General features: G+C 38.2%; 2 protein-coding genes and 2 long non-coding RNA genes across 4 annotated transcripts; 3 read left to right on the forward strand and 1 right to left on the reverse strand.

Moving 5' to 3' along the window:
- Window positions 1-169: 169 nt before the first annotated feature.
- LOC122313903 lies at window positions 170-809 on the reverse strand. Its single transcript, XR_006243537.1, has 2 exons — window positions 686-809; window positions 170-353 (listed from the first exon to the last, which is right to left on the reverse strand). It is a non-coding gene; the product is annotated as an uncharacterized LOC122313903 (long non-coding RNA).
- A 3,722-nt stretch (window positions 810-4,531) lies between these two features.
- On the forward strand, window positions 4,532-18,371 carry LOC122313918 (B-box zinc finger protein 24-like). Its single transcript, XM_043129227.1, has 3 exons — window positions 4,532-5,272; window positions 16,863-17,162; window positions 17,873-18,371. The coding sequence occupies exons 1-3, from the start codon at window positions 5,090-5,092 to the stop codon at window positions 18,104-18,106; spliced, it is 717 nt and encodes a 238-aa protein (XP_042985161.1). The 5' UTR covers window positions 4,532-5,089; the 3' UTR covers window positions 18,107-18,371.
- LOC122313923 lies at window positions 13,520-16,661 on the forward strand. Its single transcript, XR_006243540.1, has 2 exons — window positions 13,520-14,677; window positions 14,796-16,661. It is a non-coding gene; the product is annotated as an uncharacterized LOC122313923 (long non-coding RNA).
- A 1,385-nt stretch (window positions 18,372-19,756) lies between the features above and the next one.
- LOC122277403 (LRR receptor-like serine/threonine-protein kinase GSO1) lies at window positions 19,757-20,794 on the forward strand. Its single transcript, XM_043087404.1, has one exon. It carries the CDS (start codon window positions 19,757-19,759, stop codon window positions 20,792-20,794), a length of 1,038 nt encoding a protein of 345 aa, XP_042943338.1.
- Window positions 20,795-20,810: the final 16 nt, after the last annotated feature.

Here is a 20,810-nt window from a genome sequence, read left to right on the forward strand (position 1 = left end):
AAATAAAAATTCTAAAAATATCTTTAACTTTAAAAAGAAATTATTGCACTTTAAATAAAAAAAAAAAAATCTGATCTCATATTTAAATTGCCCAGATTTTTAAAAAAAAAATACTTAAAACACTTTAAAAGAATTTTCTAAAAAAATAAATTGAAAAACAAAATAAATAAAAATGCAAACTAAGTAATATTGTTGTTACATCACAATGCAAAACATAAATTTACAAAAAACAAAATAAATAATAATACATTACAACTAATTAAACAAATATAATATCATAACTCTTCACATCTTGAATCTTGAATTTGGGAGAAAAATTGATTTCTTTCACCTTGATCTGGTAAATGGATGGCCTGTAATCAACAAATTAAGAAGCAAATCATATAGACATATGGATATTTCATAAAAGAGTGCAAAGGGTCACCCAACCATGCATAACAGAATACATTAAAAGATACTACATTGCCAAATATTATTATGTCTGATACTATGAAACACACATTTCCTCATTGCCAAAAAAAAGAACATTCATTTCCTCGTACAATGAAACACACATTTCCACATTGCCAAATCATGTCAGCTACAAAGGTACAACAGTTATCCATAGCAGAAGATAAAAGAAATAAGACAATTAATCAGCCATTCATTTCAACTCAAATGAGCACATCAAGTTATTTTACCTTACCAACTAAAAAAGCAGCAACTCAGGTAGAATAGTATCCAAGAATCTCTGCAGGATTGCTGATAGAGTACCTCTTATAGGAAGCCTTGGTATGAAAGAAGTAGGAGCATATTCCTTTTTTTTCCAGGAGATATACTAGAGCATACAGATGACACATGAATCTCTTATCAAATATAGTTTCCAGGAGATATTGTTTGAACTTTTTTTTTAATCAACACGTTAATTAATAAAACATGTTTTTATTTTTAAGAAAAAAAAGGCATAGCCAGATATGCACGAAGTTTATAAAGGTATGGACAGGTAAAAATTGTTTCTACCAAGGGTTCTCCAGAAAAATTGTTTATTTACATATCCAGATGATGCATGAGTTTCCCATTTATCAGTATTTTAATGAGTTATTGAATAAATGCAGAATAAACAAGAAAGGCATGAGTATCGTTAACTTATTAATATTACAGCTGAAAAACAATGAAGCACATAACCCAAGAATCAAAATAATGGAGGAATGATAATGAAATAATAAAACTTAAACAAAACAAAACAAAACCAACCCAGAAACTTCAATGTGAATGGCATGTCCAACAAGTCAGTTTTGGCACGACTAGTCAATATTACATTATTTCATCCCACTTACTAAGCAGAACTTAATATCTTACATACAAAAGATTACATTATTTCAGAACCATAAAATTTGGTTAAGCTACTATAATCATTACAAAAAATGGGTGACCACGTAACTTTTCCAAATAGGTAATGAAGTTCTTAAGGCCTACAAGCTTCAAAGGGTTGTAAATTAAGGCAGAATTAAATAGCAGAGAAGAACGTATTTGCCTGGAATAATGTACTGCCAATGATTGTTGAAAAAGACCCGCACGATCAATGAAGTATTGGCAAGTTTGAAGTCTCTATTTCCAGCAAACATTTGTAAGTGGAAAAAAGGCAAATTAAAAACAGGAAAGAGGCATCAAGTGTACCAAAAAGTTTAAATTATTACATAAGAGAGGCTAATACCTCCAATCCAGTTTTCAAGCCAATGCCCAGGACAGTAACTCCAAGTCCAATTAGTAAAACATCCTTCCTCATAAATTGTCATTATAAAATAAATGGTTGTGCTAGAATCTAGAAAGGCTACCAAACTCAACAAATTAAAGTAATTGCAAAACAGAGTGATTCATTTTCTTTTCACTTGAATTGTAGAAAACATGTTTCGATTCTCAAGATTTACATTTTTCTTGCAAATTTTTAGTACAAAACAAAACTCAAAGGAAATAAACTCCACGACACAACGATCACAGGCGCATGTATCAAAGAGAGAAGAGAGATTGAGCAAAGATATCTTGTAAGTACAACAGAAATTAGCTCAAAGGGAAAATAAAAGAGAGAGAAACCAAAACAAAAGAGTAATACACAAAGTAAATATCTATTTATGCAATCTCAATGTACAACCAATTCAGTTAAGCCAACAAAAAAAAAAAAAGCCTGAAAAGTGCCCATACATATAATGCCCAGTTGAATCACAACATGAAAAGTGCTCCAGAGTAGGTGTAAAATAATCCAAAAGGCCCCTACCATCGGGGGAAAAATAAAAAGCCTCTGTTGTCTGTCTATTTGATTAACTCATTGGTCAAGTTTTACAGAACAACTTGAATTTGGCTCGAGTAGATAGTCATGAACAATAAATGTAGATATGGGCATTTAAATTACAAAAAAATTGATGAATTATAAAAGGGAAGGAGTCTACAAAAAATTACATTATGCTTTACCAACCAGATATAAGGAACAACATTGAATGCCCAACCAGATATACATTAAACACATTGAATGCCCAACCAGATATACGGAACAACATTGAACAAATACGAGCTTAGCTCCTAACAAATTATTGATGTTATAGAAATAGCATTTAAATCCATCTATAATACTAATGCTATTTCTCAACAACCATTGGTTCTTGAAGCTAGATGATGCAAACCCTAAGATTTAAAGGCTAAATCTTGCAATCCCTTTTGGGACTTCCACGTAAATGCATGTACTACTAAATCAGAATAAGTTTGGACAAAACACATGGAGATAGCGCTGACCCAAGCGAAAATCAACCATAAACCCAGAAAAGGGATCCACCCAAACCGAGAGAGACAGAGATACAGAGAGAGAGAGAGAGAGAGAGGGAGAGATTAACACACCTTAGGTTTCGAGACAGAGACGGCGGATTTGCAATCGCCACGGCTAGGGTTGAGAACTTGAGAGACGACAGTGACGAGGGTGAGAGAAGACTGAAGAGTGAGACTGAGATTCGAGAGAGTCTTCGAGAGAGTTTCGTTCGAAATGTGAGACAACGGTGTCGTTTTGGAGAAAAAAAAAAATTGACCGGGTGTATAACCCGGTTACGGATTACCGGGTTATAAATCCGGATCCGTAACCGGATCCGGATTTATAATAACCGCCCGGGTGTAATCCGGGCGGATAACCGCCCGGATTCACCCGGATTTCCGGACCGGACCGGATAAAAATCCGGTCCGGATGCACACCCCTAATCTGCCGTTAGGGACGGAAAGAATGCCCACAATGGGCAAATCCAAAATAACAGAACTTGTAAGTTGAAACAAGAACCAAAAACTCCCAAGTAAGCAGAACGTCGATCTTTTTCATTTATCATACTTACTATTCTAATTAATATGCATCTTAAAATTTATGTTTACCATATAAAAAATATAGTGTGTACATGAGTTCTTTTTTTAGCTCTGTTTATATGCTCGGGTAGATTATTAAATAAGGCTCTCTGAAAGATTCTCTCACTTCTCTCTACCCTGCTCCCACTACTCTCTTATCTCCCCTCATTCACTTTATATCTATAGATTTTCTTATTTTTTTTATCATTGTTTTTCTTTTCTAAGTCAGAAAATACCCCATATACTGCCTTTCGGTCAAATCTATGCGGAGTATTTACGGTTGGTCTATGCTTAAAGGGGTATGTTTATCATTAGTCTATGCTAAAAGGGGTGAAAAAGGAGCAAACAGACCGGATTTGTTTGAAAATATAAGAGATATTTTTAAATTATTTTATTATTATTTATAAATTATTTATTACTATTCATAAATAATTTTATTACTAATTATAAATTATTTAAGATATTCTTAAAATTCAAATGAAGTCAATAATCGTAAGCTTACTTGGTTTGCTGTGAAGTGTGAAGACTACTCTCTGTCCCTCCCACTGTTTCCTCATTCCAAACCATAATCTTCCTTAATACATTTCAAAGAAATTACACACACTTTACTGTTTCCTTAACGTTGGATTGTTCAAATGTCAGTCAAGATGAACATACTAGATTGCACTGCAAATGAACAACATTATATTAGACTACAACACAGCTGCAGTTAAGGCTAGTCATCATTCATAGATTTAGAGTAAACGAGAACTTAATCAACATAAATAATGATAAAATAAATTAATAAATTGAAAATATCATTTGTTTTAAAATTTATTAAAAACATTATTGAGTCCAAACTAAAATCTTATTTCATCTAATTATTATAATTTTTTTAAACTTTTACATAAATAAAAATAAAAAGTTAATTTTTTAAAATTTTAAAAAAATAATATTATATTTAATTTTATATCTAACAAACTAAGCGTTAACCTTAAACATCTTAAATAATAATAATAATAATAATAATAATAATAATAATAGTGGTAGTAATAATAATAATAATTAAAAAAAAAAAAAAAAGTACGTGGCGAGCAGAGCTCGGTAGCATTCCAATGGCTCCTAGCCACAGAAACAGGGAAGAGTGACCCCACAAGGGCTTCTTCCTTCCACTAGTTTTCCCCTCCTGATTCATCAGATCTCAATCCTTATCTTCACAACCTCACCTACTCTGGCGTCTCCATCCCTCACCAATCGCTTCTCCTCCCTACATCCTTCTCTCACTTACACCCATCTTCATTCTACAACACACACTTCCCATTATATTTCTTCCTCTGTGTCTTCAGACTTTTCTCTTTCTTTCTTTCCCCACTTTGTTAGACAAACTTTTAACATGCTTGACCATACTTTGGGTGTGGCTCGAGCTTTCTGTTAAAGGGTTTGGACGTGTTTCCCAGAATAAAGTCCTTTATATCACTGTTTCTTTGGCTTACCTTTTCTTGTAAATTTTCTGGGATCACACCACATGCAGAGTTGTGACACTGTTGGTGGTTCTGTATCAACAGTTCTAAATCTGGGTGGCACTTGAATATTCAAAGGAATCTCTCTCTCTCTCTCTCTCTGTCTCTCTCTCGCGCGCGCGCAACAAAGTAGTACAGATATAAGGAGGTGGGTATATTTATACAGATACATATATTACCAAAAATCCTAAGAAGAAATTGAAAAGATTAGTGGAGGAGGAGGGATCAGTTAGAGGAAGATGAAAATTCAGTGTGATGTGTGTGAGAAAGCTCCGGCAACGGTTATTTGCTGCGCAGACGAGGCCGCCCTGTGTGCAAAATGCGACGTTGAAGTTCATGCCGCGAATAAGCTCGCAAGTAAGCACCAGAGGCTTCTCCTTCAATGCCTCTCCAACAAGCTCCCGAGATGTGACATCTGCCAGGTAATTCAGCTCCTAAATCCTCGTTTTCTCTAATATATATTCTCTAAAATCATTTATATTGATTGTTCCATGCATACCTTTTATGCTGCAGATTTGTTGGTGTATTTAGTTTATCTGTGCATGTGTTGGTTGTTATAAATTAGGACATGTGATTCCGCAAAATCTGAAATTTGAGTAGGCTGGGGTGGGGTTTTTGGCAGATCTTTGGTTCAAAGTTTACCATGCCCAAACTGTTTGAAAGTTGTCAACTATTCTTTCAAAATGAAGCCAAGAAGTTTAAGAAATAATTGTTTTGAGCGACTTCTGACTTCTCGCGCGCTGATTGAAGGCTAGACTTGAAAGGACCACAAGAGATCAGTCATTCACCCAAAAACTTAAGCAATATATAGTTAATGTCAAACTACTAAGATCTTCTGTATTGAAGCCTTAAAAGGTGCTTTGCGAGAAAAAGCATAGATTGAGTTTTATTTATTTATTTATTTATTTATTTATTTTTTTATGAGAAAAACGTGCATATATATTCATAGCTCAATTAGAGTAGATTTTCAATACAGGGAGGATAATCCTCTACAAGAATACTCTCCTCAGATAGATTTAATGCACTCTTAGCCAAGTAGTGAGCTACTGCATTAACCTTCCTAAAAACATGAAAAACAGACCAACTTTGCACCTGGGACAGCATTTTCTTAATGACTTTATCAATAGACCAACCGAGCTCCAAGTATCCTACCTTCCCTGGATAGCATTTATCACACTTAAATAATCACCTTCAAGGACAATTCGTGATAATCCCAGCTCAGCACAAAGAATGACAGCTTTCAAGGCTGCAACAGATTCACCAAGCAGGAGATTCGGAAATAAGGCACGAGTGGACCTCAAAATGGCAGTAACATTGCCATGCCAGTCTCTAACCACCACTCCTATGCCTACTCTGCAGTGCACTTTATCAAAGGCTACATCACAGTTGATTTTATAACAGTTAAGAGGAGGTTTACACCACTGAGTTGAGGAGGGAACAGGAGGGGCCTTCTGCTGCTGGACCACCTGACACAACTAAAGGTTAGAGATACTACTAGAGACAAGCTTGATAACTTGCTGGGGAGGGATGAAATTGGACTCAAAAACCCATTTGTTCCTCCTGTGCCAGATATGTTTTGCTGTAAAGATAACTTCAGAGAATTCCTCCAGAGACAAAAATGAGAAAAGGTGATCCAGAATCTCACTAAAAGGGGCCTCATCAATGCTGCATTTTTGGATTCTCCATGAGCTACAACTCCACACATCTTGGGCTGCCTTACAAGTCCATAGAGCATGAGAGGCAGTTTCAGGATGTTCTAGACAGATTGGACATGAGGGGGATTCCACCACCCTCCTCTTATGCAGATTGGCCTTTGTGGGGTGGATCTCTTTAGCTGCTCTCCACAGGAGCATCTTGGTAGAGTTGGGAACCTTTAATCTCCAGATATTGTGCCACAGGTCAAGTATATTAGTTGGTCTTGAAGTTTGGCCCAAGCTGCCTGCTGTAAGGGACCCTTGAAGTTGATATGCAGATCTTACTGAGAACATTCCATTGGCAATGCATCTCCAAGCCAACTGATCAGAACTTTTGCATGGGCTAATTCGGAGTTTAGAGATAGCTGCAGCCTCGGACTCACAGAAAATTGTCAAAGTGTATGAATTGGCAGAATGGTTTGGCCTTGAGTTCTGTATATTATATATAGACTTTACAAGAATGAACATGGAAAGCAAATAAGTTCCCGCATGATTCTAGCCCTATACATGTAAACCATATAATCTGTCGAATAATGTATGCTAACTATACAGAATAATGAATGGAGAAATAGGGAAATAATTGTGGGCTGAAATAAGAAAAGAAGTGTGGACAGCTTTGCTGTCCGTTGACAACCCCCCTCAAATTGATGCGGGTTGATCAACAAGCATCAATTTGCTACTTAAGAAGCAATGTCGATGATGAGTAGAGCCTTGGTGAAGATATCAGCAATTTGTAGTTTAGTGGAAATATGTGGAAGAGTGATAACACGAGCTTCAAAGGCTTCACGGATAGAGTGACAGCCCACTTCAACATGCTTTGTGCGCTCATGTTAGACATGATTTGCTGGGATCTGAATGGCACTTGTATTATCGGCGTGTAAAGGCATAGAATCAATCTCAGAGAAGTCTTAACTCCGCAATCAAACCTCGAAGCCAAATAATTTCAGAACAAGCAAGAGACATCGCCCGATACTCAGATTCTGTATATGACTTAGAAACTCTGTCTTGCTTCTCTAGGAGATCAACGCATCACCTAAGAACACGCACCAACCAGTGATGGAGCGACGTGTATTAGCACAACCAGCCCAATCAGCATCGCTATAAGCAGCAAGAGCAGAAGAATTGCCTGCAGGACAGAATAATCCACGGGCAGAAGTGCCCTGAACATAGCGTATAATCCTACGAACAGTAGCCAAATGAAGATGATAATGAGTCTGAAGAAACTGGCAAACTTGCTGTACAGCAAAAGAAATGTCCGGTCTAGTAATGGTGAGGTAGACAAGGCTACCCACCAACTTCCGGTATAAACTAGAATAAGCAAGTAAGTCACCCCCTCCTTTTTGCGAAGCTTGACATTTATTTCCATGGGAGTATCAACAGACATAGCCTCCAATAGGCTAGCTGTAGCCACCAAGTCACTAGCATGCTTATGTTGATTGAGTGAAATACCAAAAAGACTACGATGCACCTCAAGACCAAGAAAATATGTGAGAGACCCAAGATCTTTTATATGAAAGGACTCTGAGAGATGAGTCTTGAGCTGACCAAGTAAAGCAGAATCGAAACTAGTGATCACAATATCATCAACATAAACCAAAAGAACAACAATACAACAATACCCATGTCTGATTTCCGAAGAAACAATGAAGTGTCATACTTGCTCTACTTGAATGGAAATTGTAATAAAGTGGTGCGGAATTTATCAAACCAGGCCCTCGGAGCTTGTTTGAGACCATAAAGAGAGCGACGAAGCTTACACACATGTAAAGTCGGAGAGGCAAACAAACCCGGGGGTGGCTTCATATAAATATAATCTATAAGATCCATGTGCAGAAAAGCAGTCTTGACATCCATCTGATGTAGTGGCCAATCACTGGAAGCACCAAGAGCTAGATTGTATTAACAGTAGTCATCTTAACCATAGGAGCAAATGTCTCTTCATAATTGACACCATATTCCTGATTATTCCCAAGTGCAACAAGGCGAGCTTTGTAATGATCCAAACTTCCATTAGAGCGGACCTTGACTGAGTAAACCCATTTCCAACCCAGAGGAACGATGGTGGGAGGACAGCGCTCGATGTCCTAGGTGTGATTTGCCTCTAGAGTGGCAATCTCTTCCTACATAACTTGTTGCCAACAATCATGCTTGGCAGCATGTGATTAGGATGTGGGAATATCAAAATTGGACAATGCAGCAGTAAGAGCTGAAATTGAATTGCCAGAACTGGAAGAGGGAAACCCATACCTATCCAGGGGTACAGACACTCCAGGAGAGCGATGTAACAAAGGCTCTGGAGGTGCTGCAACTGACTGAATCTGGAGCGTGGTAGGGATCAGATATAGGGTGAGTGTCTCGTATACACAATACCCGGTTTAAAACGAGAATTGACTGGAGGGATCCGAGAACTGCTACGCAATATATCCTAAGAATGCACATTGAACAGATTGAGCAAATAATATATGTCACTCATGAGGAGATAAATAAACAACACAACCAAAGGAATGGAGGTTATCATAATTAGGTTGCTTAGCAAATAAGTGAGAATAGGGAGACTCCATGTGTAGGACTTGAGATGATAAACGATTAATCAAGTGAGTAGCAATTTTCAGAACCTCAACCTAGAACATGGATGGAACAAAGGATTGTAACAAAAGAGTATGTACCACATCTAGGATATGACGATTTTTACATTCTGTTGGGGAGTAGCGGGACATGAACATTGATGAATAATATCTTGAGAAGCCAAGAATGCTTAAAACTCAGTAGATAAATATTCACCAGCAGAATCTATGCTTAATGTCTTAATAGAAACCAAAAATTGATAGTCAACATACGCTAAAATCTCAGTAAAAGTACGAAAAACCTCAGATTTAGAGCGAAGAAAGTAGACCCAAGTAAATCTGCTATGATCATCAATGAAAGTCGCATAGTATTTAAATTTTTCATCTAAACTAACCGAGGAAGGCCCCCAAAAATCACTATGGATAAGATCAAAACAATGAGAAGCTCTACTAGCATGCAAAGGGAAGGGAAGAGTTTTGTTTTTACCAAGTTTGCAAGACGCACACTCAAGAGATAAAGAAGAATGTTCTTTATTATCAAGTAAACTAGAGTTCAATACATGAGATAACATCTGAGTATTGGGATGGCCTAAACGACGATGCCACACCATACTAAGATCTGAAACATTATTACAAGCAAAAGACTTAATAGAAGAAACTGAATAAATTGCTGGAATGGGCAAAAGTAGTGGAAACAAGCGCCCCACTTTAGGTCCCCTCGCAATCAGCTCCCTTGTTACCTGGTCCTGCACAACACAACATTCACCAGAAAAATTAATAGCACAATTGTTATCAACTAATTAACCAACAGAAATAAGATTCATGGAAAGTTGAGGAGTTCATGTAGAATAATTGTTATCAACTAAGATTCCCTTGAGAAAAGTTCAAATTGAAAGGCCCATGTAGAATAATTGTTGCCCGTAAACTTGGCACACACAAGTGCGGAGTCCATTGCAAATAAATGAAACCCAAGACAAAGCAAAATAGCAGAAAATAAAGGAGACCAAACTAAAAGAAGTTAAGGAGTTGAAAATAGGTTAGTTTTCCAGCTCCCCATTTGAGATTTTATCCTATCCAAAATGGAGTTGAATGCCCTTGACTTGTGCTTGCCAACATAGGAATGAAGACCCAGGTATTTGTCAAAAGGACCCAAGGCCTGAATACCAGCTTTAGCCAATATACTACCAGCTTTAGCCAATATACTGTGTTGGATTTCCTGCTTGGTGTTCTTACTAAAGAAAATGGAGGTCTTCTCAAGGTTGAGTCTCTGACCAGAGACTTGTTCATAAGCACTAAGGATGCTGTGCAACCTACTCTACTCTATAGGAATTGCCTCACAAATGACAAGGCTATCATCTGCAAAAAATAAGTGATTAACTTTCAAAGTGCCTCGAGCTACAAGATTACCAGAAATAAGGCCCTGCTGCTCAGCTTGGTTTAATGAGAAGCTTAGTATTTCTGAGCAAAGGACAAACAGATAGGGAGAGAGGGGGTCTCCTTGTCTAAGACCCCTTAAAGGTTTGAAGCTAGCTTGAGGAGTGCCATTAAAGAGAATAAAGTAGGAAACCATGCTAACACACTGCATAATCAATTCAAACCAACAATTATCAAACCCCATTTTTTGCATCACAGCCTTTAAGAAATTCCACTCCACCCTGTCATAGGCCTTACTTATGTCGAGTTTAAGAGCCATAAAACCTTCCTTTTGCCTTCTCATCCTGTTTTGCATAGAGTGCATTAGCTCATGGCCACAATTATGTTATCAGAAATCATTCTTCCCGGGACAAAGGCATTTTGGGGAGCAGAAATCAGATAAGGCAGGATGGACTTGAGTCGATTGGCTAGGGGACCTTTGCAATGATTTTGTAGAACACATTGTAGAGGCTGATTGGTCTAAAATCAGTTACAAGCAAGGGGTTTTTATTTTTGGGAATGAGAGTTATAAAGGTTTGGTTTATTGCATGGGAACCAGTCTTAGAGTTGAGCAACTCCATAACAGCAGCAACCACATCTTCTCCCACAATTGACCAATGGTTTTGGTATAACACAGCAGGAAAACCATCAGGGCTAGGGGGTTCATTTCAAAGATGGCATTTTCCACCTCCTCTCTAGAGTAGTCCCTAGTTAAGATCAGGTTCATATCAGCTGTAACTAAAGGTTCAAACCTCTCCAATAGTTCAGCAATACCCTCAGGATTAGAAGATGAGAACAGATCCAGGTAATAGGACTGAAACTTCTCCCCAACCTCCTCTTGACCAGTCACTAGAGATCCATCCTCGATTTGGATTTTAGTAACAGAATTCATTAGTTTTCTCTGAGTGGCACATTTATGAAAGTATTTAGTATTTCTATCCCCTTCTTGCAACCACCTTTGCTTGGCCCTTTGACACCATTTCAAATCATCCTCTTCAAGAAATCCATCCACATCTTTTTGGAGGTGTCTAATCTGTTCATTCAGTTGGCCTGTGTTGGAGTCTTGTAATGTTCTCAGCAGCTCCCTTTTCTGTGCAATAAGTTGTTGGTGGTCCTTTTTATTGGTTCTATTCCACTCTCTTAACTGGAACCCGCTGATTGAGCTGAAATATTGCATATTTTAGCTATTTAAAATCAATGTATTTTAAATTCATCATGACATTATTATTGGTTTTAAATGGAAAAATGGTTAATAAGAATAAATACAAGTTGTGATTTAAATTGATTAATAGTATGAGTTTATGCTTAATTTTATAACTTGAGATTTAATTGGATAATGTTTATTCATATGCATATTTTATCTTATTTAGAAAGCTTGGTATGAGATAAATTTTGTGTGTGATCCATATGTTAAATTTTTTGAATAGATTGGAAGTCATTAACGCATGCATGACTCAAAACAATGAATTTTGGCTTGTAGGTCCTATACACATGGCATGGAAAGATATATTGAATTGTTGACCACCTCTAGATTGAAGAGTGCCGTATGCACTTCATCCCACCAACTCAACCCAAGTCACTCTCATCAATCATCCACCACCTCTTCCGTTCACACTCAAATAAATCCACCAACTCCTTTCCAACCCACGGAAAAATACTTCTTTAGTCTTCCAAGTGGTTGCATATCACATGAATTTAATCCATTCACATGGCAACAACTTGGCAAGCTGGAAGAAGGAGCTGAAATGTGATCCCATAGAAGAAATAAAAAGGTGCCATGCATTACTTGACTTGTGGAGTTGGTGGTGATTATTAATGAAGAGCCGTGAATTGGAGGAATGAGTTTGCAACTTGGGGCAGCTATTTATATATATATATATATATATATATTTTGCTGGATAAAGAAGAGAATATAGAGAAACATGTGCAGTCGGTGAGTGCATGATGTGCTGGAACTGAAAAAGGAGTTGTGCTGGAATTGAAAGTGTGCAGTCGGTCAGCTGGAATTGAGAGAACGTGTGAGTGAAAGAGATTCATGAAATGAAAGAGAGAGTCGGTGCTGGAGATTCATGAATTTAATCCATTCATATGGCAACAACTTGGCAAGCTGGAAGAAGGAGCTGAAATGTGATCCCATAGAAGAAATAAAAAGGTGCCGTGCATTACTTGACTTGTGGAGTTGGTGGTGATTATTAATGAAGAGCCGTGAATTGGAGGAATGTGATCCCACCGACTCTCTCTTTCATTTCATGAATCTCTTTCACTCACACGTTCTCTCAATTCCAGCTGACCGACTGGACACTTTCAATTCCAGCACAACTCCTTTTTCAGTTCCAGCACATCATGCACTCACCGACTGCACATGTTTCTCTATATTCTCTTCTTTATCCAGAAATATATATATATATATATATATAAATAGCTGCCCCAAGTTGCAAACTCATTCCTCCAATTCACGGCTCTTCATTAATAATCACCACCAACTCCACAAGTCAAGTAATGCACGGCACCTTTTTATTTCTTCTATGGGATCACATTTCAGCTCCTTCTTCCAGCTTGCCAAGTTGTTGCCATGTGAATGGATTAAATTCATGTGATATGCAATCACTTGGAAGACAAAAGAAGTATTTTTCCGTGGGTTGGAAAGGAGTTGGTGGATTTATTTGAGTGTGAACGGAAGAGGTGGTGGATGATTGATGAGAGTGACTTGGGTTGAGTTGGTGGGATGAAGTGCATACGGCACTCTTCAATCTAGAGGTGGTCAACAATTCAATATATCTTTCCATGCCATGCGTATAGGACCAAGCCAAAATTCATTGTTTTGAGTCTTGCATGCGTTAATGACTTCCAATCTATTCAAAAAGTTTAACATATGGATCACACACAAAATTTATCTCATACCAAACTTTTTAAATAAGATAAAATATGCATATGAATAAACATTATCCAATTAAATCTCAAGTTATAAAATTAAGCATAAACTCATGCTATTAATCAATTTAAATCACAATTTGTATTTATTCTTATTAACCAGTTTTCCATTTAAAACCAATAATAATGTCATGATGAATTTAAAATACATTGGTTTTAAATAGCTAAAATATGCAATATTTCAGCTCAATCACCCGCATCTCTCAAGGCCTCTCCTAGTAACATATCTGTTTTAGGGCTAGATTGAAGTGAGCCATGCCAATCCCTCTTGATAACTGCATCACAATCTTCTTTTTTTGCCCAACCTGCCTCGTATCTAAAGATCCTTTTCTTAGGGAAGAATGCAGGCTCTTGAGATTGACAAGAGATCGGTAAAGGGCTATGGTCTGAGCACTGTACAGGCAAAACAAAAACTGAATTAATAGCATAGAGATGCTGCCATTCACTATTAACCAGGGCCCTGTCCAGTCTCTCCTTAGTGAATTCAGTCCCCTCTCAGTTGTTACACCATGTGAATTGGGATCCCTCAAACCCATGATCACCTAGATCACAGTCCATTAATGCTTGCCTAAAATCCTCCATCTGCTTATAAGGCCTAAGAGAGGCACCACTCTTTTCATCTTGAGAGATTATTTCATTGAAATCTTCCCATGCACAACCAAGGTAAGTTGTGAGCAGGTTTCAAAAGCCTAAGTAGACTCCAACTCTCCTTTCTTTTAGCCACAACAGGTTGCCCATAGAAGCCAGTTAGGATCCAGTCTTTGTCCAATTCTAGAGTGAATTTGTAAAGAAATGTGACTTAGGGAATATGACATTAAATCAGCAAGTACATCCTTTTTTCAGAAGGCTGCTACATCCTTTTTCCAGAAGGCTGCTAGATCCTCACTTCGACCAATATAATCCACAGTGAAACTGCGTTCATAGTCCAGTTTATTACGAATACCTTCCAGTTTTTCTCTTTTACATTTAGTTTCAATTAAAACAACCAGATCTGGGGCCTTTTCTCTCACCATCAGGTGGAGTTCACGAACTGTCCAAAGGTTCCCAAGCCTTCAGCAGTTTCAATAAAGTGTTTTCATGGTGATTGGCAGGGTTTTTAAACAGCCACTGCCATTACAGGTTTCTTAGCCCTCTTAGAAGCCTTATGGGATTTCTCTCCAACGCCACCTCCTCTTGGTACTGCAGCTGTTAACCACCAAAAGGTGGTTTTCCATGGTGTCCTCAAGTAATTTGACATTACCACCCCTGGCCCTCCTTTTCCAGTTGGACAAAAGTTTCTTGTCTAGCTGGCTTGTGTTGAATAAAGGAATGAGATGGACTTACCTGATTGTTGTCATCTGCAGGGGACATAGGATGGTCCATATGCTGTGAGGATATGTGCAAGAGAAAAGCTATGTCCTTTTCATATGTGTGAGCCCCTTTAGAGGGGACCTCGAAGTAAGCTGAGGTTTCCTCATTTGTCAAGTCTGAATCACCTCGGTATCCAGCATTCAGAGATCTACCAACATTGTTATCAATCACTTGATCACGACCTGAATTCGCTGGGTCGATGGAAACTGATCCCAAGTTTTCTGCCCCCAAATAATCTGAACATTTCCTGCCATCTTCATACCTCTTCCCTCGGAACTGCTACGCCGGACTCCATTTGAGTCCACCACCTTTTCTTTGCTATTGAACTGGTATTGATCAAGCTTTGATTGAGGCCCTGCCCTGAGCCATGCCCCATATTCAGTGTGTTGGCCCTCAGGTGTTCTGCCATCTGAGACTGACCTGGAACATCTCAGCTTACCATGTTGAATAACACCACACTGGAAACAAAAGCTGGGCAATCTTTCGTATTGAAAAGGGATCCAGAGACGCTTATCCCCAATGCTGAGAACTCGACCCGTGCCAGAGGCTTGGTGATGTCGACCAATACCTTCACTCTCAAGAAACTGCCCCAACGCATCCCATTTTCATCAGCATCCACAAGCATGACACGGCCTATGGTTGCCCCAAGCTTTTCACCCATGCTCTTATTCAAGCCAGCAAATGGCAGATCGTGGAGCTGGATCCAGAAAGGTTCCTGTGAGAAGTCTATGCCTTTCGGAGCAATGCTGCCCACGCATTCCTATAAACATACCAGGTTTCTGTCAAGGGACCACGGACGTCCCAGTAGCACCCTGTTCTTCTCAGTTGCATTATGAAACTCGATGAGGAACTTGTTCCTACCAACCTCCTTGAAGGCCAAGTAGCCCTCTGTTTTCCATATCCTTGGACCTTGACGTAGTAGCTCTAAACGCTCCCTTATTGACATCTTTATCAACTACAACCAAGGCAACTAGACACTTCTTGCTTTTTTCATTGGATATCATGACATCATCCTCCGAGAGGTGGACTTCTTGTTCTTCATCCTTAGTTAACCTTAGGCCCTCACACAGATTAGAGAGCTCCTCCTCCATACCAAGGCTAGACTGGGAAGCACTCGCCACTCTTCAGACCAATGGTCAAAGAGACTAACCTCTATGTTCCAAAGTCCAAAGGAAGCATAGAGAGAAAAAAACCCCACCTTTCCAGAGAGAGAGAGGACTTGGCTAGCCTTCCTCTCTATCAGGAAAATGTTAGATTGTCGTTCCAGATTGAGTACTAAACTTTAGTGCAGCATGTGTCTACATGAACTTGTGTTCAGGCTTTGTTGTTGTCGTGATTACATGATATGGATTTATTTCGATATATAGCAGAAATAGATCTCTAAATGTGTTATCTTTAATCATTAATGTTGCTGATTTTCAAAAGTTGGTACCTTTTTTCATTAATGTCGCTGATTTTCAAAAGTTGGTACCTTTTTTCTTGTAAATTTGTTGCAAAGAGGTGTATATGTGATAGAAAAGCGTTTATGCAATTGACTGGAACATTTTACATGAGTTTGTCAATATCATTTGCTAAAAGTGAGATACCCGTGAAAGACAACCATAGAAAGAGAAGCCCACACGATCATCTACACAAACCAGTAGATGATTAACCCAAAAGGACCTAATATTATACCAGTTTGTTGAGTCAAACAAGAAATAGAAAAAATAGTGATCAACTTGTCAACACTAACAAATCCAAAGCCCAATGCAATCAGGTTCTGATGCTTACACTAGACAAAGACTTGATACTTGGACCAATGCGGACTAAAAAAATAGTTGGACCAGAGGAAGAGATTCAAAACAATGAAAGGGTAATCGGAAAAAAAAAAAAAAAAAAAAAAAAAAAGGCATAGTTCCCTAAAATGGACAATAAATTTGTAGTAGGTGCAGCAAGTTATCACAACAAAGCTATTTCTACAATCTCTGCCGTGTTGACTATGTGGCGACGAATTCATGTTCTTCAAATGTCTATTGCTCGTATTCCTCTCTCTCTCTCTCTCATTTCTTTTGGTAAAACAGGATAAGGCAGCATTCATTTTCTGTGTGGAAGACAGAGCCCTCTTTTGTCAGGATTGTGATGAACCAATTCATTCAGCTGGTAGCCTTTCAGCAAACCATCAGCGGTTCCTGGCCACTGGAATTCGTGTGGCCTTGAGCTCCAGTTGTAACAAGGACACTGATAAGAGCTGCTTGGAGCCACCTAATCAGAATAAGCCACAGATTCCAATGAAAATGCCCACACGGCAAGCTTCTACCGCCACATCTCCTTGGGCTGTAGATGAGTTTCTACATTTTTCTGATCTTGAATCCTCTGATAAGGTAAAAGAGATTTATTGGAAGTCAACATATTATTGCTTCCGTAAATTTAGATGTGAGTTTCTTCATAATGAATTATAAGAATAGAAAACATGGGGATCACATTGCCAGAAGAAGCTGAGGAGATTTGAAAATATATGTAGAATGTATTATCATAAACTTTTTCTTTGTGGTTCACATAGCTCAAAAGTGTGGTATATAAATCATCAACAACTTATGAAGTTAGCATTATAAAATGGGAATTAGACCAATGTAAAACGCTTTTTGATGGGAGCTCTCAGTAAATATTGTGTTTCATAACTCGAGTGAACTTAAGGCCCAGGAAGAATGATAGGAGTTCGGAGAAAGATCAAAGAAGCAAAATGTTTTGACTTTGTAATTCTACAGGATAAGAAGCTTATATTGTTAATGATGCTAGCAAAGGAATTAAAACGCTCAACTTTTGTCATCAAAACAAATGAGGGCATTGCTAAAGACAATCTGATTCAAATTTAGTTAAAATCATCATTCTAATTTTTACTTAAAATGGGCTAAAGCTAAGTTAATGAGTCCTAAAATTGGGTCTTTAAAGTTCTGGGGAGTTCATTTCGAGGTAGGCACATGCCCAATTTTCGGAACTTAAATGATTTATTCTAGTGCTTGTAAATATATGATTTGGTTTTGCCCTTCTAACCACACTTGCTTTTGTATGGGATTCTTGTTTGCTCGTGCAGAAAGAGCCACTTGAGTTGGGAGAATTTGAATGGTTAGCAGACATGGGCCTCTTTGGTGAGCAATTTCCTCAGGAGGCTTTAGCGGCAGCAGAAGTTCCTCAGCTTCCAATGTCACAGCCAAGCAATTTCAACTCATACAGACCCACTAAATCCAGCATGCCCTACAAGAAGCCTAGAATCGGATTTGCAGCTGATGATGATGATGAGCATTTCACTGTTCCTGATCTTGGATGAAAGTCTTGGGTTTGGAGTTCGGATGGTATTCCTCTTGATGAATTATGTAATCATCCATCCTTCCATGAATACTTCCTTCTATGTATTCATGTGTGTTTATGTATAATTTGCAATGATTTTGTTAATGCTTTTTAGGAGCTGAAATGGTCGTGATATAACTCAAAAAGGTTTTGGTTTTTAGGGGGATTTGCTTCTCTATACTCTCAATATGTACTTTCTGTTTTACCTTTTGTCTCTATTTAAATCTCAAGAACTTTCAAATGAACTGCTTTCACTTATGTTCCCATTAATTTACATAAAATTTTCTCCTTTTATTTTTCACCCTGCGTCCAAGCAAGTGGGGAAGGGTTAACCTGGTCCTCTCATTGTATTTCTTGCAGAACATCCTAACAGGAGTACAGGACGACTACCTGTTCCATGCCAACAATCAAGGGTATAAGGTTTTCTGTCCGAATCGAAAAACCGACATGACCGATTAAGAATCAGGTCGGTCTCGGTACAAGAAAGAAAGAAAATTTGATTTTGGACCGGTTTCATTAGTCAAGTACATATTTAGTCAGCCAACTTAAATTGAATCATTCACTTAATTATTTATTATTATTTTATATAATTTTATGTTAAAAACTTGAAATTAAAAGAAAAAATAAATAAACACCCTGATAAGACCGATCAAAAACCAAAACCCTCGGGATTGGTCCGATCCAAAGGCCTTATCGGTCCGCTCCAAACTTTTGATAGACCGAAAGAATTGGTATGTTTAGATAGACCGGATTGGACTGATTAGCCCCCTACCAACAATTTAACAATAAATGAAATTGAAAAACAAAAAAAAAAAGAAAAAAAAAGGATCCGTATGGAGAAGATTCTAAAGTCTTTCTAGAATAAAAGAAAAGGAACATGATTCGGATTTTGCCTTTTTTCTAAAATAAAAATATTTTATTAATTGAAAAATGAAATATAGATTTAAGTTTTAGTTCTAGTTTTTAGTTTTTAAAACAGTTTATTTTTTTCATTTTCCCTTCTCTTTAGAGAATTCAAGCCCTAGATCACATCTTGAGAAATGGAGATGGAGCGCTCAGCGCACTCTTGGGTCTGAAGAAAATTACACCTTGTGTGACTATCTTTCCTTTTATTATATCTATCATGACAATCCATGAATGAGCGGTAAAAACAAGGAGAATGTTAAAAGATTGATTAAGAAAACAAAAGCACCCATCCATCTTTCAACCAAACAAACCTTTATAAATATTCAATACAAGCAACCCACACCTTCTGAGCATGACCGTGCAATTTTATCTATTTCCCCATTCAAAGCTTCTCTCTGCAGCAATTCTATCTACATCACGCTGAAGTTCAAGGCCAATATAAGAAGCATTTGAGAAACCAACCATACCCCAACAACCAAGCTCAAAATAAACCCCACCTTTACCTCAACTAATGGCCAGTTTCCTTCATTCCATCCTCTCCCTTTGCTTCCATTATATCATTGTAACTTCAGTACTAAGTTTTATTCCAAAAGTCATTCATTCCTGGACCCTAGACTCAGATATTCAAGTACTCCGCACCCTCAAGCATTCCATTGATCCAGGCTCCATCCCGCCCACATCTTACCTTAATAGTTGGGACTTCTTGGTGGATCCTTGTGACAGTATGGGCGAACGGTTTCTGGGAATTTTATGCAGTATTCCTCTTGACAATTCTTCTAGCAGGATAACAGCAATTGAACTCGATGACGTTGGATATGATGGGTATCTGACACCATCGATCGGGAACCTAACTGAGCTCACCATTCTTAGTCTAAGCAAGAACAAGATTCGAAGAACAATACCGGAAACCATCGCCAATCTTAGAAGGCTCACCAGACTCTCACTTGCGGTCAATTGCCTCACAGGCACCATTCCTACAGAAATCACCTTGCTCAAGAATCTTGAATATCTAGACATTTCAGGGAACAGACTGTCTGGCTCAATTCCACCTGATATTTCTGGATTACGAAGCTTGACCTACTTGAGTATGTCAAACAATGCACTCACGGGCACGATCCCTGACCTCACAGGATTGTGGCAGCTGAGCACTCTAGATCTTAGTTCCAATCAGCTCTATGGGAATTTGCCATATTTTCCTGTGAGATTGACAACACTTTCTATAAACCGTAACATACTTACAGGCCACATCTCTCCAGTAAAGAAGCTCAAAGACCTTAGTCGGTTAGACGTGAGTTATAACAGGCTCTCTGGCGTCATTAGCAAAGACATTTTTTCATTACCTAGACTGGTTCACCTCAATATTTCAAACAACCGCTTCACTGCGACAGAGATGGTCAGCTTTTCTGGGGAAGAGAGACCCCCACTGCAAGTGCTTGACGCAGAAAATAACCAATTACATGGTCATTTGCCTGCCAACTTGGTCAAGATTCAGAATTTATCAACAATTAATCTGGCACATAATCAATTCTCTGGTCCAATACCACAACCATACGGAAACAAACTAGAGCGATCATGGAGAATCCTGTACTTAGAGAACAACTTTCTGTCAGGAAATCTTCCACCACAGTTCATTACTCGTGGACAAAGGATTACAGGCAGCCTCGCAAGAAACTGTCTTGCGTGTCCGATACGGATACCGTTGTGCCGAGGAGGGCAACGACCAATTTCAGAATGCCTTAGGCAGAATAATAGAAGCACATAATAAAATTGTATGGTAA

The sequence above is a fragment of the Carya illinoinensis genome, chromosome 1 (genome assembly GCF_018687715.1).
Source record: "Carya illinoinensis cultivar Pawnee chromosome 1, C.illinoinensisPawnee_v1, whole genome shotgun sequence".
Classification (NCBI taxonomy): domain Eukaryota; kingdom Viridiplantae; phylum Streptophyta; class Magnoliopsida; order Fagales; family Juglandaceae; genus Carya; species Carya illinoinensis.

Coding starts and splice junctions, on each gene's coding strand:
- LOC122313918 (XM_043129227.1), top strand. CDS start 5,090: ATGAAAATTCAGTGTGATGTGTGTGAGAAAGCTCCGGCAACGGTTATT. Junction 5,273..16,862: donor CGAGATGTGACATCTGCCAG/GTAATTCAGCTC, acceptor TTGGTAAAACAG/GATAAGGCAGCATTCATTTT. Junction 17,163..17,872: donor ATCTTGAATCCTCTGATAAG/GTAAAAGAGATT, acceptor TTGCTCGTGCAG/AAAGAGCCACTTGAGTTGGG.
- LOC122277403 (XM_043087404.1), top strand. CDS start 19,757: ATGGGCGAACGGTTTCTGGGAATTTTATGCAGTATTCCTCTTGACAAT.